Consider the following 20,267-nt stretch of genomic DNA (forward strand, 5'->3'; position numbering starts at 1 on the left):
ATGCACTTGCTCAGGAGAAAAAAAACGAAGAAAAAAAAACAAAGTAGGAGTAGAAAGACACATTCAGATAACTCAATTTGTAACCTTTAAGGAACATTTATCTAAGCAAAAAAAAAAAAAAAAAAAACATCTCATAAGCCGTTATCAAATGTTTCCTTCATATAAATGTATTTAAATCAGTGGTCTGATTGATACTTAAATGATCCAATTTGTTTTTTATTGTAATTGATATTAGTAATATTCTGTACGAGAAGCTCAATCAGACCTGCATGAACAGGACCAGTATCATCTATCATCATTATCATCATAATAATAATCATAATAATCATTCATTATGAGAGTCATGGTGACATATTTGATTTTATTATGTATGCCGTGTTATTATCACACCCAGCATTTTTTACATTTCATTAAGTAGCCTACATACACATTTTGGTAACACGCCTGCGAGGTTTACGCCAATGTTTTGTATGGCAGTTTGTTATATACCCCATGCACAGCTTTGATACATACTGTACAGAAAACTTTCCCTAGCTGACATGCTCAAGTTATGAGAGTGGTTTTCAAAGCTGCGGGATCTAAGTTAGATCAGGGCCAGCTGTGACCGTCATCTTTTTTTTTTTCAATCCTAGCTTGAGACTTTCTGGATTATAATAAGCACAGGGTGATTCACTCGAAAGAGGTCCCGTATATTCTGTAATAGCTCTCACTATAATGAAACAATCTGAACTAAAATAATTAAATAAATAAAAATACTACATACCTTGACGTATGTGTAATTGATTGCATTGCATGTGATGCTGGAAGTGATCCCCGCTTTCCGCTAAACAAATTTTGACATGTTCCCAAATGTATCAGCAAGGATATCGGGGTTTCCAGTTTCTGTATCATCCTCTGAATACCACTCTTTAAGGGTATGTCAGGAACACCATATTTCCTTCTAAATACACTCTGACATTATGAATTGGTGACCCAATAGATTATTACTGTACACCACTTTTCTGATGGGTGACTAAGTGAGGGGTATGGCGTTAAACAGTGTGGTGGCTGTCTGGCGTCTATCTTAATTGGTCGACTCCAACCATGGGGGAATCCAACCATTTTCGAAGCTTCCTATACTGAGGAGCATATTGTATGTTGTTTCATTTAGAGTGCTTCATCCTAGCGAGAGTTATTACAGAATATTTGGGGCCTCTTTCGAGAGAATCACCCTGTATAATCTGACTATTAGTGACCCATAATGTTAGTGTGCTCAAGGAGAGTGTTACCAAAATGTCTGATTGTCAATAAAGCAAAACAATTCCAGATGCTTTGGCTTAGATTTGTCTGGTTTTTTTATTATTATTATTTTTTAATCTTGTTGATTGTAAATATCCTCAGTCATCTTGTATGCATCAGTGTATCAGTGTGTGAAGTCTGTAGTGAGCGGCCGCTGGTGTTAATCTGAATTTGTTCTCTCAACCATAGTTCATCTGTGGGGGGATGAAGAAACTTCCAGAAGGTTTGGACCCGCTCTTGCCTCCGAGCCTAAGCTAACTGACTCTGAGATGCAGGACGCACCACTAATCAGAGAATAACTCACGAGCAAGAGCAAAGAGGAGGAGGATGGCGAGGATGATGATGACGAAGAGGAGGAGGTGGAGGACCGAGATGAAGATGCTGATCATGACAGCGACAGGCAAAGTGATGTTTATGACTCTAATTTCGAGTTATGGAAAGAGAACTCAAACTGATGCTCTCCTGAAGGACCAAGTAAAGAAAAATGATGTTGATGTTTAGCAAGATGGATAAAGTAAAACTGGTTCCTGTGTGTTTTGTCTGTTCAATTCTGCCGTGTGTAGCTGATATACATTCATTCATACATACAGTACTCTATTTTTTTTCTAGTTATTTTATTTGCTTAGTCACACATTCCACATACCCAAATGTCACCCTGACAGAATTTCCAGTTTCAACTGAGAGACCTTTCTCTTTTCTCTTTTTTTTTTTTTTTTGGCCTCTTCATATCTCTCCACGCCTACTGAAACAACGCTACATGGGTATGAATCGTAACTGGCGCTTACGTCTAAGCTTTTGGACTGTATATTTGGAGACCAAGCACACTTGCAGCAGTTCTTTCTGAAAACCTCTAATACAAACAGCCAGTGTGAGGATGTGTGAAACAAGCATGTGCTTTCTTGAAGCAGGAAAAAAAAACCTATAAGGATGTACAGTACAGTATCCCCTACTTAAAAAAAAGGGACACATTGAAGGACTGTGGAGTTTTTTTTCTTGGACCTTGGACCTTCTAGCTGTGTTTTTTCCTTCGTGATGTGTTTCAGAGCGTATCCAGGACATGTGTTCAGAGCAGCTCTCTGGGAAAACAGTGCGAGCTTAGGCACACACGTCAGAGACATTCCCGAAACCCAGCAGCGGTGATAGCTGGACTAGTTGGCACAGAACTTAAAAAAAAAAAAAGAAAAAAAAAAAAGGGATTGAGAGAACATGACCTGAATCTTGAACTCTGAAATGGAGAACACAAAACCAGGTTGACGTTCATCTCAGTCATTGAGAATCTATTTGTAATATACTGCCACCAATCAGTGTTGCAAAGTGTTACTGACTACTGAAATGGTTTGATGTATTTACTTGTTAAAAACGATTAAAAAAAAAGAAGAAAAAGTAAGCATACAAGCGAGAAACACAAATATTGTCTAGCCTTAGATACAGTCATGCGTTGTTCCATCTACAAAGCTATCTGTTTTTTTGATTGTAGGCCTTAGATTGGACTTTTTTCTTTTCTAGTACTGTACTTTTTGCCTTCAACATTGTAAAGATAACATTACAAAAAAAAAAGGAAAAAAAAAAAAAGACTGACAATCTTCTCATGTTGCTGCAAGCGTATGTCCATACAGTATATAACCCACGTCTCTCTGAAGCATAGAGGGGCTATCGACCTTTCCCCCTACACATATTTTTCACTATGATAGTATCTAAGAATCCAGTCTATACGGTACACAGCTAACTTAACTAAAATGAAGGTGTGTATGTGTGTGTGTCTGTGCGTCCCTTGACATTGTGAAATTTTTTCTCTCCGTCACTTTGTGAACTCCTTTGACCTTATTCGGTCCCTTCAGGCACACTGATATCATTAGTGAAGGTCATCTCAAGTTCCGTATTGCTCTGAGCAAAATGTATTTTTACCACAACTAACCGACTAACCGTGTACAGACATGATCAAAGTGGCACAGCGAAGAAAACAGATCGCGTTCAGTTCAGTTCATTCACATCTCGATATGGTGTCTTTATTTCTTAGATAAATATCAGTGCAAAAATCTTAATTAGTTTTTGCTCCATACATTTTGGAAAAAAAACAAAAAACAAATGTCTAGTGTATAACGAGTGGAGGAAACTAGTAAATGGTGTTTAAGATTGGATCTATCTATCTCTATATAAATATAAATATATATAATGACAGGTTCAGTGGTCAGTGGGATTAGACAGATATTGACCAATCAGAGATCCATATGTATGTACACTGTTAGTAGGAGATCTGGGCTCCTATGTGTGGTACTATATAGAGCTAAAGCACAGCGTGTTTCAATCTGGGTCTTACTGAACTGAGCATTCCACCTCTGAACTGTCTTGTGAGCTGTATAATTTTCTTTGTTTGCTGTACCTTCATGGCAGATGCTTTGTTTTGTAACTACTGATCTGTACTTATAATAAAAAATAAAATGTATTCCAACTATTATACAATGACCTGTTGTGCATCATGTTTTGATATATGTGAGGTCACAGATGACAAATTCAAGGGCATATATCCAAAGAGCCAGACTTCCTTGTATCTTTGGCACGTTTTTGGCTTTTGTTTTCAATCCAGTCCCTGTACCTGAACAGTTTCATAAGAACGTGTTTTTTTTTTTTCATGCCCCACAAAGACTTCAGAATTATTTAAGCATAAAAAAACATTCGACTTGGAGCATGAAGCAGTGAGACATAATGTAGGAGCAGGTGATGACAGATGATCAGGCCGATTAATGATAATATACTGGTGATGCTGAATACTGAGTAGTTGGAACGGATGAGAGAGGAAATGAGATTGCTGCTGAGGTTGTTACATAAACAAGCAATTTTTTATTTGTATGTTTAGGTGCTTTGCAGCCTGTCATACCAACCATTCTCATTCACTCACTCACTATACCGCTTTATCCCAAGAGATTCAGTGCACAAGTCAAGATATGCGGTGCTCGTCCATCACAGGCACATATTAGCCTAATCTTTATGTCTTTAGGCTGTGTGAGGAAACTGGAGTACCAAAAGGAAACCCACCCAACACGGTAAGAACATGCAAACTCAACACACAGATCCGAGGGCGGGACTCAAACCCTCGACCCTGGAGATGGGAGGCCCCAGTGCTAGCTGGTTACAGCATTTATTCCCATTTCTTTAATCTGAACAATTTCGTTTTATTGTATATATAAAAAAATTAGTGTTGGCTTGAGACATTTGTACAGTATAGTATTTGATATAGCGACTATATTAAAATGGAAGAAATATAGGATCACATGTACACCTGATCACTTATGCAGTATTCCAGTCTGGCGTACAGGTCAAGAGCTTCAGTTCATTTCATTTTCACATCCTGTTATGTGAATAGAAATGCTTTGTTGATGAGAGAGATCACACTGCCTACGTCAATATTAACCTGCATATAGTACATACTGTGTGTCCCTAATGAATTGACACTTATTCTATATGAATAGAAAAATGCACAACTAACCATAGTGTCATGTCTTCCAAGATAACTGTTGTGTACTTTTTGTAGTGCGGTTTTGTGTTTGTATGTGTGTAATCGTGTGACACAGTGGGAGGCACAAAAGCATCACGCACCATGACAGCTCATATTACCATTAGTGCCCTAGGCCCTGGTCTAGTGTTAATACTTAGACCAGTGAAAGGCACGACTCTTCTCCCACTGTGAGAAAATTTGCAGTGCTCACACTCCTGTCCTCCTACCATACTTCTAAACTTGCATCTCTGTTATTCTGTAGTCAACATATGTGTGTGTGTTGAGAGAGAGAGAGAGAGAGAGAGATGTGTGTGTGACTCAGCGTTCCATGAAAAGTCCATTACTGCTGTTTGTTTACTTATTTATTTGCAATTCGATATCTCTAACTCAAATGTCACAGAGAAGTAATGCTGTCAGGTTTAATACTATTCATAAGGGAGGAATAAAGTATATGTTGGTCGTTAATGCTGTGGATTTATATCTATGCTCGATGGCAGACATCCCAAAATAATAACCATAATGCCTTTATTTGGTAAGAAACTCTTTGTACTGCTGTGTGAGTCTTCTAATCTCTACATTTGTTAGAGAAGTACACTACAAATAAGAAATATAGCTGGCCAGCTGGCCTGATAGCAGAAAATACTGGACGAGATCCCTATATACTGTAAATAACACTGAAACAGAAATCTATTTATTTATTTATTCATTTATTTATTCAGCTAAGTTTCTTATCCCCTGCTCACACTAGAATCAACTAACACTCTTTAGTGCCTATTACTTAAATGGTTTTCGACTTTAAACAGATTAAGACTAATGCTAATATCCATTGAATAGTCGGATGTTAGCAAAGAATTGTCTGATGCATTATTAAGACCTGGAAGGAGAGCGCTGAAGTATCAACCTTGGAGAGAGAGAAAAAAAAGACAGAGATCATTTAGTAAAGTTGCATAATGAAAATCAGAAATATGTTCAATTGTAAATGTAAAATGTGGACTGACGAGTCTAGATTTACCCCGTTCCAGAGCGATGGACGCATTAGGGTAAGAAGTAAAGCGCCTGAAGTGATGCAGCCATCATGCATAGTGCCCACTGTACAAGCTACTGGAAGTAGTCTTATGATCTGCAACATTATATGTCAATGCACTTTTACCTTATCTGATGGCATAGCCATATTCCAGGACTCAAATTCTAAAAGAGTGGTTCTGGGAGAATGAGGAGTCATTTTCACACGTAAACTGGACACTACTGTATATTGTGTTCTGTAATCAAAGCTTACACCTGTGCCTCTTCACATTGTTGTAGGAAAGACAAACTTTTTAGCTTGGGTTAATAATCATGCTTTGTGTCCATATTTCCCCAAGATTTGTAAGCATATTACAGTATGTGTTAACATTGTACAAGTATTATTCAGAATATTGATTTGCGATATATTCTACACTCTTGACACAACTGAAAGTAACAGTTAGCAAAGTGATGGTGCGATATGTACGATATGGGCTGATCCGAAGAGGAGAATGATGTAGTTTATATCTGCTTACAGTATGTGACTTACTAATAAGTTAGTTCCTGCTATCACTTCTGTTAGAGCAGCTACAGTATATAAAGTTCTTTCCTAACCAGACTTTGCTTTTTTTTTTCTCTTAAAGTTCAAATTCAAATTCAAATTTTATTTGTCACATACACAGTCATACACAGTACGAAATGTAGTGAAATGCTTACACGACCGCCAGTGACCTTAAAAAGAGAATTAAAGCTTATAATTTTTATCAATAAAAGAAATACGATAGAAAATTTAAATAAAAAAATAAAATAAATAAAATAAAATTGAACTAGGAAAAATAGAACTAAAAATAGAAACTGAAAATAGAAATGTACTGTACAAATAGAAATATAATGGTGTGCAAATATGCATAGAAAAAGTTAATCATACAAAAGAAATTGCAGCTTGTCATTTCCTTATATCTTACCAAGAAAGGAAAACCCTAAAGACCTTTTTAACCTCTCAGTGTTAAACAGTCACACGGTGAGACTTCCGAAAATGTAAAATAAACAAAATAAGCCCAGTGAATATTTACACACATGCACCATATGTGGAGTGTCCTGATATACTGTAGATTCCTGTTTAAGTTGATATATCAATAATGTTTGGGATTTATGTTTATACAATATAGTGCATTAATATAAACCTGCTGTAGGTTTTATTTATAATTACAGCCAGCACAAGTGTCTCAATTGCACTTATAGGAATTATAGGAAATTACAATCAGTTCTGACCAATAAGATTCCGCTATTCAACTAAAAGAATTTTTAATATACTTAAAATTAAATATTAATTTAATCCATACGGGAGGTGAGTCCTTAAGGTGAAAATTCGTATTGCGAAACACATTTTCCCGTAGGAAATAATTTAAATGTAAAACAATTAAAAGCATTAGAAAAGACCTTTAAATAAAGCAAATGTTGAAAAAAATAGATACTGTAGTACACCTCACTTACAGTAGCTTTTACTTTATGATTCCTCTTGGCACCGGCTGCTTTAAAACCTAAACTGAAAGTGGCTCCTTTTTCTTCCTGCTACCGCCTTTGATAACATTTTTAGGATCCATGATGGTACACGCTAAATCTTGCACAAAATGCAAAAAAAAAAAAAAAAGACAAAAACTGTGCAAAATTTGCTTGGCTTTCCATTGATGCAAACAAGTTTTGATCAGGTCCCGGACATGAGTATGTGCAACTTCGGTGTTCAGTTCGGCTCGGCCGTTCATCCATATGGCAAACATTTGTATGATTTGTATGTTGATGCAAATTTCTTGCAAAACTTTAGTTCATAAGGTGAAAATACGTGAGGCAGGATATTCATACGCCGAGGTACCACTGTACTTTTACATAGTAAAACGGGTAACTTTATCATATTTGAGAGATTCATTCTTAACATTGCTATTAAGTTGTAACTGTTACATGACATGTGATGAAGTGTTCGATCTTTGACCCTTTTCGACTTATTTTCTGTTATTGATCACACAAGACCAGTGTTTTTATGATGTCATTTAGGTAAAAAAGTTACTTGAGTACAGCAGTACCTCATTCCATCTGTTTCACAGGCACACTCATCCTGTCTCGGACAGGTGACGGAGGCTGTTGTGTCAATAACTCGGGGTACGTTAACCGTCTGCTCTCTTACTGTAATGCGAGGAAACAATCCCCTACACACGCAGCGGTGTAGCATGTAGGAGTATTTCCCTGACGCAGGGCCCAATTTTACCGTTTTTCATCCGCTCTGAGTTACAGAGGTCTCAGAGGTAGGAAACACGATCTCCTTTAGTCTGATGGGATCCATATTTGAGTTAACCCTACATCGGGACCCTCGCGAGGGGAGCCGTCTGAGGTCAATGCCTGACTAATTTTTAAACGGATGAACTGCATTAGACCAGATGTAGAGGGGCCTGGTCTCAATAAAACTCACATCCTGCAAAAAAAAGTAACCGTTTTACTCTCCAGTCTTGTTTTGGGCCCCCTACCTTAGTCTTTTATTATTATTATTTTTTTACAGCAGAAATCTCATGACTGTGATGTACTGTACTATCATCAAGTATAGAGGTAAAAACCCACAAAAATAACACGGGCATTGGATCTATCTACACCAGACAGTGAGGAATGGACGACGAGAGTGTCAGTATGCGCATCTCAGGCGTTGAAGTCACATATGGAAGCGGTTACCGAGTGCTTAGGAGACACTAAAGGCATTCGGTACTCATTGAACCTTTAATGGTTCTCATTGGCCAGGTGAAGTGTATGAATCTCAGCCGTCTGTGTGTGCAGTTTCACACATTCCCATCAGCATTTCGTCTCCTTGTACCGTCTTTATTCTTCATTCGGCGGCCCCGGCCCATCTTTCACCTCACTTACCTCGTTCTCCATTTCGTCCTTTCTAGCGCTGACGCCATATTGTGCAGCTGTGTGTGCGGGTGTGCGCATGCGACTGATGTGTTTAAGATGACTGCGCGGCTGGGTTGCACTACGCCGGCACTCGTAGGCAGGCAGATGGTGACCTGCGCTTGAACCTGTCTTCACGCTCATTTGTTCAGCTGGCGTTCATTTCGCTCGCATTTTCAGCGGCCAGCATCCCGGGAACAATCTTTTGCGTTACTAGTGTTCTGCCAGCAGAGGGAGAGAGAGACCAGCTTATTGGGAGAGGGATTTTCTTTCCTTTTTTTGGTTTTCATAACCAGGCCCTTGTTTTTCCATTACACTTTTAGTAACAGCAGAACGTGATGGTTTATGAAGAGATTGTATGGCACCAACATCTGGACGTCATGTTAGGGCATTAAATGAGATTACATCAGAACATTAGCGACACCCAAACATCTTTAACGTTTTATATCAATATTACTAACCATTTCCGAAGTGTAAAATTAAGAGTATAGAATGGGTTCATCAAAAAGTAATAATAATATTATTATTATTATTATTATTATTATTATTATTAACAACAACAACAACACAAGAATATGTATTAGTTCCTAAAACAATTTTTTTTGTTTGTTTGTTGAGTTTTATAAAATCACATTCACACCCATATAAATATACATAAATGAAAAATTCCTATCTGAATAAACAAAGCAGCGAATATAAACTCATTCGCGTGCCATCATTAGTGCATTAAAGTCGATAACGTTAAACATTTTCAACACAACATGAACCAGACATGGCCCTGTTTCTACACAGTTTCTCTCCAGAAGGACGTTTTTTTTTTTTGTGGTCTATAGAATTGCTCTCTCATCTCTTTTCATTTGAAATCAGCATTCGATCTTATCAGCCTGCACAGTATTACACACACACTACACAGGACTGGTCATCCATCACCTCTGGAGAGCTCTTGGTGAAGAGCCGGAATCTTGTGTAACCACATGCATTATGAAGGCATGCACATGACCATCCGCAGAAGTAGCATGAGTCTTCCTCTCGCTTATTGTGTGTGTGTGTGTGTGTTAAATCGAGAGTGTGTGTGTGTGTGTTTGCTTTCAGGCAGGGGCTTATGAATCGATGATCATGTGGTGTAAGGGAGATAGATGGCGGCGAGCTCCGTCTTGTCTCCTCTAATTGTAAAATATTAGTTACATTAGAGTGAGTGCAGTGATTAATGGAACTTATTTGGAGGTGGCCCTCTCCTCGTCCGCCTCTTCCAAAGTCCTCTCCTCTGACTTCTCCTCCGAATTGAGTGATTTCACTTACAGCAGACAAATAGGACTCGGACAGGAAGCAAGGAGGAAGAGGAGAAATGGAGGAGAAAAGGGGACGTGAGAAATGAGTAAGCGAAGGAGAATGAACAATATCGTTGGAACATTTGTATTTATATCTAATAACAATAGTTTCATGTAATGGTAGTGCAGTTATATTACAGTTAACAAAAACAACCGCAAGACTAGTAGCTAGGAGATGTACTGCTACTGGAAATAATGTAAATTCAAAACGAATAAAATGCTTTCCATCACACGTCCTGTACATTTTTAAGATTTCCGTCTGTTCTTAGAAATCTCACCGCATGAGAAATTTGCACTAATTTGAATTTGGATTCGCCTGATAATCACATTGTAAAAAAAAAGGTACAACCACTAACCCTGTCTCTAACCTAGTCTTAACCCCTGTAACCTTACCACCAAATGAATACGTCATGAATATTTTAACATGTACATGAATCTGCAGGTGTGAGACACGAGTGCTGGTATAATGAGGCCAACTAAAAACAACAAAGAGAGAAAAATATGAATTGTAACAATTGAATACCAAAAAAATATATATATATTTTTTTTACAATATGTAAATAATAATAATTAAAAATCTATATAAAGAACGTTTATTTTATAATGTTTAACGTTTTTTTAAATTGGACTTTTTTTTACTAGAATAAGGCTCCTTTTTATGTAAAGCTGAATAAAACATAAAAAGTCAGCTAATGAAATGAAAATGAGTAAATTAGAAATTAACACAAAACTGGATTAAGACTAATAAAGAGGAGCGTGAGCGCGGTAAACACCGCGAGAGCGTGAGAGGAGAGAGAGAGTGTATGTGTGTGTGTGCGAGAGAGAGAGAGAGAGAGAGAGAGAGAGAAACTCTGATCATGCTAGAGCAACACAAGCAGTTCATGCTGACCCTAGTAGAAATGCACACACACGCACACACACACACACACACACACACCTCTCACGCTCTCTGATCTGTGTTTACATCTTCATATCATCCTCCTGTGCCCATTGAAAGGGAGGATATGTGGACTGCTGGGGTTTTAATTGGCCCGGAGACCTTGAGGAGCACCTGCTATCTACTGAGGGGCACACTGACTCTCTCTCTCTCTCTCTCTCTCTCTCTCTCTCTCTCTCTCTTACACACACACATACACTCACTCAACTGTGAAGGATAGCATTTGCAAATTTTTTCTTCTTCTATATCTCGGTGTATTTGTTTAGAATTTTCTCTTTCACTATCCATGACCTCTTTTTTTTCACCTCTCGTGCTTTGCCTTCTATTCTTCGTTCGAGGGCAAGGTTGTGTCCTTCACTGTGTTCCAACACACACACACACACCCACACACACCACACTCTGATACACACCTTCAGACATGCGGACACCCATCATGCATCTGCAGTAATAGGTCAGCAGTAGAATGTGCAGCTCTGAGCTCTGTTGGGAACGGACAAGAGAGGAAAGTAGGGCTGAAGATGAGTGCTCATGAACTCTGCATCCCCAGGCCACACACACACACACACACACACACACACACACACACACTGTCTGACATTCTACGCTCATCAAATGATGAATATACTGCCCTTTACCCATGAGCCTAAGTAACTCTCAGCCAATCACAGCGGTGTATTCGGGTCCACTATAGAGAGCCTTGGTTGAGCTTCTTCGATTGTGATAGTAGAAGAGCTGATGGGGGGAGCGGGGAAAGGGGGAGGGGGGACAAAATAAGTAAACAAAACAAAAAAAGAGGAGAAAATCCGTTGAGGTCTTTTATATACTTTTTATATGCTTTACTTAAAAATTGTTAATAAATTCTTCTTTTTGATATACATAGAGGCTTGATTATACCATATCTATATAGTATTGAAAATAATTGTAAAAAATTAGCACATCAACCAGGACAGAAAGATAAAAAAATTACTGTGAAAACACACAGACTATTTCCGAGCACTTGTTAACAGTTCCTTCTGGTGCAGCAATTAATGATGTAGTTCAGTGTTTAGTATGGGAGCTGATTCCCCAGTGAGGCTTTTGGAGATTTCTTTTGATACAACCAGTACCCCCCCCGCCCCCTCCCTCCCTCCCCTGTGTGTATTCCTATGAGTTATTTGTGTGTTGGTTTTCTAGTTAAGCAGCGTGCGAGACCACTTCCCCAATTCCCCGATCCGCAGGGCCGCTTTTCCTCCGAGCGGCGTTCAGCACAACGGCTCCTAATAATGAAATGAAATCCAAATAAAAGGAAATCAATTCCCAAAGGAGTCTGGAATACTCAGAGAGGATTTTTTTTCCTTTTTTTTTTTTTTTTTTATAAAACACCACGTCCCTTTGCGGGGAATTGATTTTGCGTTAGTAAATAAATAGGCAATGGAATAATTTGTTATATAATAATTACGATATGATACGAGTTAAAAGGAAAAACCTCATCAATAGCGCTTCGGTAGGTTATAACAATGGTTTTACTCACTAATAATACTTTTATTAAAATTCTTAATACATTGATGTTGTTTTTTATAGTTGACCTGTCTTTGAGTTTTTAAGCTTTGGGTTGAACTCGTTAGTTTGTAAGAGCTTGTGATGCTAACAGCCAAAACATAGTATTTGAGCTAAAAAGTGTCTAAAAAGTGAATTTTCAGATACAGTAGGATAATAAACATTTTTCATAGTTCCTAATGCTTTGTAAAGCATTGTAAACATGCATGTATATTTATATTTTTATCAGAAACACATTTGCTAAATATAATTTCATGCTCTTTTATGTAGTGTCCGTAACTTTTTTGAATTCAAATCTTTCAAAGATCTTAATTGTCATTCGGATAAAACTCGGGCCAATTTAGATTTCACATAAAAAGACAAACCTAAAAAAGTGTATTTTTCTAAAATGCTAAATTGTTAAGATATCGCAACATGAATTTGACATGGTTACGGACACTACAGATTTTGCTTTTTAATTGTAGAATTTGCTTTTTAAACTTTTACCAAAAAAAAAAAAAAATATGTAAGCAACAATGTGTACAGGTCATAGGCTTCTAGAAGCTTACACCAAATTTAGTATCAATACGCATAAAGAACTATAAATAAAGTGCATTATTGTTTGAAGTGAGACAGTATAAAACTAAAAAATTTACATTTTTGAGGCACATATAAAATCATCAGCTCAAGATAGCAACTTGAATTTTTTAGGGAACAATGTTTGGTCACTTCCATGTTGCATAAACTTTAGAAGTAGCTTCTTGGGACACATACTTTGTGTATTATGTGTATAACATGTAAACTCAAAGTGTGTATTTTATAAAGCTATAAAACAAATTTATAGCACCAGTGCTGTGTTTTGGCAGTAAGCTTTTATTAATAAACATAATAAATATGATTTTTTATCTCTTTACCTAAATCCAATAAATCATAGCCTACATGTCTGTACTTCTCAGCATGTGAAACCCTTACCCTTAATTATACCAGTACTGTACATTTACACTACAATGTGAAATTCAGTGTAGGCACCACAGCATGTAGATTGCTGCCAAATATTAACATGAGCATCATATTCAGTGTTGTCTTTCCCTGTAATATAAGCTTTTACTTCCAACACTTGGTCCAGATTTTAATTATGAAGCACAGAATTGCCTTTAAACATTCATTTCTGTATGAAAATATGCGTCTCTTACTGTAAATAGGCCAAATTCTGGACGAAAAAAAAACAAAAAAACAAGCGTTATCAAAAATCTTAAACTGTCTTTTATTTTTTTTCCTTTCATTGGTAATTCATGCAGTTAATAAGCATTAGCACTTTAGCCATATGTGTATGTGTACTTGTGTTAGAACATATACACTGACTCACAGCGGGGTCAGACCTAAAGGAGGAGTGTATTGCAGGGTTTGAGCTCGGCCCCTTACTCGCCGGGCTGCTGCGAGCAGGTGGGAAGAGATAGTGCATGGCGCGCTAGAGTTGCGGGGGGATTTGGATGTTTGCGAGCGTGCTTTGCTGAGTAATCTCCCAGCCTTTATAACATACAGGTTATTATTGGCCGACAGATGGTGCATCACATTTTACTGCTCACACCTTCTGTGGCTCATGCTCTCCCCAGACAGCCTCTCGCTCACAGTTTTTCTCTCTCTTTTCACTCAGTTCGGAGAGAGGAACGTGTGACACACACACACACACACACACACATATAGAGGAAAGAAAAAAATTATCTTCTTTTACAGGGAAAGGATTGAGTGTGAAAGTTTGTAGCACAATAAATGACACACACTCACACACACACTTAGCACACACAAATAAATCCTTTACTGTATAAGTTAATTATGGAGTACTTGACATGCTGTGGCTTAACTTTAACTTTCCAGGTTCCCGTCTTTTGCACTTTAAAGTGTGAGGGTATTATTATTATTATTATTATTATTATTATTATTATTATGTTTTAGTTTGTTTAGATTTGTCTACATTTGAACTAATCACCTGGCGAAATCACTGCAAAATCAGATGACGAAAAAAATCAGACTCTGTTAGAGTGTGTGTGTGTGTGTGTGTGTGTGTGAAAGAGAGTCTGAGAATGTTTGTTTCAGATCACTGTATGATCACGGTGTAAAATGTCTCTAAAGCAGTGGTTCTTAAAGTGTGCTCCAGAACCTATGAAGTGTAGCCAGTGGGTCTGTAGTTTTATCATTTTGTTCGATTGGTTGGTGGGTTCGATTCCCACCTTGGTTTCCTCCCACAGTCCAAAGACATGCCAATTAGGCAAAAATTGGACGTAGTTTTTAAGTGTTAACTGAAGGTCCTACTACAGTATGGTCATAATACAGCCTCCACAGTCCCTGGACTACGAAGGTCCCTAGATGGATGGATTTACAGAATTTAGTAGTCCATACACAAAGGTCAGCTAAGACCAAGTATGTTTATGAAATACTCAGCGGGTGTTAGGAATGTATTTAATCCTTCAATATTCTCAGTAAGTAAAAAACAAAACTAAAAACATTTCGTATTTTCTTGGAGCTGTAATGACAACAATGTTGTATTGTCCAAATGGTTGAGATGTCACTTTGTGGTAAAAGTATCAATCCATAAAAACAACATTTTATGTGGTAGTTCAACAGCATGAATGTTTTGTGTATCCAAACAATTAAGTATAGCAATTAAGAAAAACGCACACAATTTATAGACAAAGTAACATCTAGTGGATTTTTTTTTTATTTTAGCACAGCATACAGTACGTCAACCGAGTGGTAGAGATGGCTCAATCAGGTTACATTCAAAACACAATGTGCCCTACTAAAAAGTTAAAAAGATTAGATCCCAAAAAGTTTTTAGAAACACTGGTTGGTATGCCATTTTAAAAACGATACCTGGGCTGTGTTCCAAATCACACACTATTGTACCACTGCATATATTACTATATGTCAAAACAGTAGGCATGGGTTTGATAGCTTGTGTTATGAAGCACTTGTAGAGTTAGTGTCTGTGTGGAGTTTTTTGTTCTTCCTGTGTCTGTGTGGGCTTCATCTGAGTTCTCTGCTGAGGTGGATTGGCTACTCTCTAAATTGCTCCTAGGTGGGTATACAGTATGTGTGTGCATCTTGTCCCGGAATGAACTGCAGTCCCAGGCGTGTCTTTTGCACAGCGTTCACTGGATGCACTCCGGATCCACCAGGATAAAGTTCCATGAGCACCATCGCAGACAATTCTGAGAAGAGTTTGAGCCGTTATCGATACTGATTAGTTCCATGTTGTACTGAAAATGAGCTGTTTTACACATTCGCATTTAGTAGCTAATAAGCTCAGCACATCTACAGGATCAAGTTTGCTCTCATAGGACCTGATCCTCGGCTTCAGGTTTCCTCCAGCTAAAGCATGTAAATGGCAATTACATTTGATCTCTTGTTTAAGAGAGATGAGAAGATTATTTGGCACAGCATGTGCTGCGACGAGAACGCGAGAGTAACTCTCTCTCTCTCTCACACACACACACACACACACACACAGCTAACGGAAGTCTCACTCTTTCTTTCCTTCGGCTTTTTCATTCAATCTTAGGGTAGAATTACGGTTTCTGAGCATCTGAAAGTCATTAGAGGTTCTGCAGTCTGTCAGGTGCCAGTTTATGTGTGCACACACACACACACACAAACACACACACACACATACATATGCAGGCCCACCTTTAGAAAGCCACACTGCAGAATCACAGACATGCTTGACATGCTCATATGCTATTATTTTTCAAACAGAAGTATCACACGGAGACACACACATACACACACACTCACACGCGCACAGAGTAAAAGTGCTGAAGCCCTGCAGGTTCTTTCTGCTGCGCAGGGCTGGGGATTCGTCATGTGCTGATGAGCTGCTATAATAATGTATGAGCAAATCACAAGCATTCTGCAAATTAATCATTTTTCTTCCCCCATCTTTCTCTCTCTGTCTCTCATTCTCTCTCACTTCTCTGTCAGTCTCTCTCTCTCTCTCCCTCCACACACACACACATACACACAGAGCCTTTGTTGCGCAGCTCGTGGAGGGAGGTTTCTAGCAGGCAGGCAGGCGGAGGTGAGAGGCTCTCTCTCTCACAGATGGTAACTCTGGCATCAGATGGAATTTATATAAGAGTGGTTCTGATTACATGCCAAACCACCACCGTGTGTGTCTACGCGCATATGTGTGCGTGTGAGTGTGTGTGTGTGTGTGTGTGTGTGTGTGCACGTGTGCGTATGACTGTGAGTGCTGGCATGCATACCACCACATAAAAATCCCTACTTCTGTTTCTGCATTTCTGTGCCGCATTATATGTATAATGCGCATCATGTTTATATACTTGTGTGTTGTCTGGTTCTGACTCTGTGTGTGTGTGTGTGTGTGTGTATGTCTGGGTTTGCTCAGAAGACTGAAAGCAAAAGACTGAAATGCAATCTTCAGAGTGACCACAAGAGGGAGCATTTGTGAGTTACACAAAAATATATATTAAAAATAGAATAAATAAGAGTGAGATCAGAGCGATGATAGTTGAGTTTAACTCCGAAGAAAGGTTAAAATAGCATAATGATAGGACCCCGGTCGTTTATAAATAACAAGATGGACTGAAAGAGGAGGAAAGGGGAGGAAGAAATGAAGGGATGTGCTAGATGTGGGTGTTATCGTTTGTTTTCCCACCTCCTCCTCGTCCTCCTCCTCCTCCTCCTCCACCTCCTCCAGTGTCTGATCTCCCCACACAAGGCCTTCAGGGGTTAATTAGGCAATCCTGATAATAGCACACTCATGGAAACGAGTGTGCCATGCTTCTTTTCCCTTCTCTCTCATCTTAGTCTGTAACTTTTTCCTTTACAGAAAGAAAGAAAGAAAGAACGAACGAAAGGCAGTAAATTCCAGTTCTCCATTTTTTTAACTTGTTTAGGGAACATGTACGCTACTGTAGGATAGTAGAGCAGGATTTGTCTTCCTGCTTTGCGTCACTCAGCACCTCATAATACACACAACTTTATACATCCTATAATAAAAAAAAAGTAGAGAAAAGTATTTTAATATTTAACATTAGTTATGCCTTTGCACTTTGTGTTATAGTGGCTTAGTGGTGAGCAGTGTCGCCTTGCACCTCCAGGGTCCGGGTTCGATTCCCGCCTCCCGTGCTTGGTGGGTTTTCCATCCGGTGGGATTAGGCTAATTGGCGATCCCAAATTGCCTATAGTGTATAGCCTACTGTACCCTGGGCATTTTAAACAGAGACACATGTTTGCACTGTTTGCACTTGTAATATGTTTGTGGCGATTTATTACCTGATTATTTGCTACAAGATACTGGGGACGACCACTATATCTTTCCTGTCCACTGTTTCTACCCTGAGCAAGGGGCAGCATGAGTCTCGCCCCACTGCGGTTTCACTAGCGTTTATTGCAGTTCTCTTTTTTGATCACATTAAAGCTAGATTGGATGGTGAACATACCATACCATAATCGAATATAATATCCAAACCATGCAACAAACTTGCTTATGTCTGTCCAATACCGTAGATTTTAATTTGGTCACTCCCAGAAGTGTAATTAGTGATATAATTAGGAGTGTGAACTTATGGATGCTTTTGGTTAATATATACAGTATATATATATCTGGTTAATATATATATATATGCACCTAATACCGCTACCAAATTTATATATTTCTCTAAAATAAAAGAAGAAAATCTGTTTACTCAAGTCACTTAATACATTGCAGTGTAATGGACATTGGTAAAGAGCGATTGGTTTGAACACTATCCTGAATTCTTTTTTTTCAAATATATTTGTAAATCAAGCTTTAAATCTGGTTAATTTGTCCAATCGGGAAAATAATCAATTCTTACTGACGTAAACCTGATATGGAAGTAATTTCAACCTGGTTGCATTGCACACAGATATCACACACACACACACACACACACACAAATAATAATAATAATAATAATAATAATAATAATAATAATAATAATAATATGGATCGATATTCCAAGGTTGGTCTTATAGCTGTCTCATTATATTTATTGGAGTATAATAGTTAGTTTAAGTTTGCACTGTATAGTGTGTTGACCAGTTTAGATTCAACAACTTTGGTGAACAGCTTTTTTGTTCCTTAGTTAAATGTTATATGTGTAGTGTGTTTATACAGGAGTAGAATTTGACCGTTGTTGTGCAACATTACTATGCTACTACTCTTACTACCACTGCTAATATTATTATTATTATTATTATTATTAGGATAACAGGCATTGCCATTCTCTCTCTCTCTCTCTCTCTCTCTCTCTCTCTCTCTACAAGGAGCAAACCTACAGAGGATCTTTTATTTATACTGGATTAAAAATGGATGCGCTCTTTACCTTAGACGGACTCTGCTTTGACAATAACAGAGAGCTCAATCGGTGTTTTGCCAGCACTTCGGCAGAGGAGGAAAGGGATGGAGTGAGAAAGTGTGTGTGTGTGTGTATATATATATGTGTGTGTAGACGTGTGTTGGGGGTACTTGTTGGGCCAACACTGGCTTTTTATTTGAGTGTAAAATCGGATGAGGAAATTCTGCCTCTCGGACTTGGCGTAATGTAAGGGAGTGTGAAATTAAAGGGCGCATGAATAAGAGTAGGCCAGCATTGTGTGGCGCCGGCTCGCTTATCGAAAAATTCAGACAACTGGAACATCGAAAGCCCCCAAACTTGTAGCAATCCCCTTTGTGCTGCAGCCTGAGCAGACATTGTAGTATTTGAAAGCTGCCGAGACTCCAAAGCCAAACTCCAAATGCTTATAAATCCTGTCTTTTTCAGCCTGTGTGTGTGTGTGTGTGTGTGTGTGTGTGTGCGCGTGGAGACGGCCAGTATCCACAATGCATTCCTGCCACACCTTTAATGCAGCCTCTTTACATGCAGTGGACCTCGCCGGCTGCTATTTTAAACCCCATGTTAATTTGATTTAGTGCTTTTCAAATTGAATTGAGAAAAATGGAGAGCAAATGTACTGTTATTAATGTCCTAAAGTAGTGTGCAGCTGAGAGTGTCTGGCTTTGCTTTAAGTGGAAGGAGCTGATAAGGGAGCACCGATATGATAGGCACGTAATCTGCATCTCTCATACGAGCTTGTGTGGCCTAATAGGGGCCTTTGTGTACAACTCAGCGGTGATCAGATCCAATATGCAGTGCACCGAATATCAAGTCCATGTCTCTATCTGAATGGCTAAGAAGTGTTTTTTTTTTTTTTTTGGATCTCCTACGTGAGGTATTGCTAACTGTTTTTTTCGTATAGAGCCACTATTATAAAGTTAATTTATTGTTTCGTTCATCCTTGTATTTTTTTAATGTATACACTTGATATTTCATGAGAAACGTGGTTATGAATAAAAATTGAAGACTGGAAAAAAATTGTTTACTTAGATCTTGGATTTAGGCAAGTCAGACCTTTTTGCATTGAGATGAACGCACTAGTTATCAAGCCTCAAGCCTCGTAAGAAAACTCTCTCTCTCTCTCTCTCTCTCTCTCCTGCAGGTCAGAGGCCGTTCCAGTGTCAGTACTGCCCTTATAGCGCTTCACAGAAGGGTAACCTAAAGACCCATGTACTGTGTGTCCACCGCATGCCCTTCGACAACAGCCAGTATCCAGATCGACGCTTCAAACGCTTGCGAATCGAGACTGATGCATCTGGCAACCCTGATGATGGACACCTTAGCCAGGGAGGTGCAGCGGAAGGATTCGCTTTTGCGAGTGACATGGCCCAAACCTCATCCGGGGAAACTGTAGAGCCGTAGAG

General features: G+C 38.6%; 1 protein-coding gene across 1 annotated transcript in view; it reads left to right on the forward strand.

Annotated features, from left to right (window-relative positions):
* Positions 1-3,721, forward strand: part of znf536 (zinc finger protein 536) — a 162,069-nt gene extending 158,348 nt beyond the window's left edge. Inside the window, exon 7 of the mRNA XM_053493022.1 lies at positions 1,468-3,721. Coding sequence (XP_053348997.1) covers positions 1,468-1,577 — 110 coding nt within the window. The 3' untranslated portion in view covers positions 1,578-3,721. The remainder of the gene's footprint in view (positions 1-1,467) is intronic.
* The last annotated feature ends 16,546 nt before the right edge of the window (positions 3,722-20,267 follow it).

This window comes from Clarias gariepinus, chromosome 3 (genome assembly GCF_024256425.1).
Source record: "Clarias gariepinus isolate MV-2021 ecotype Netherlands chromosome 3, CGAR_prim_01v2, whole genome shotgun sequence".
Lineage (NCBI taxonomy): Eukaryota > Metazoa > Chordata > Actinopteri > Siluriformes > Clariidae > Clarias > Clarias gariepinus.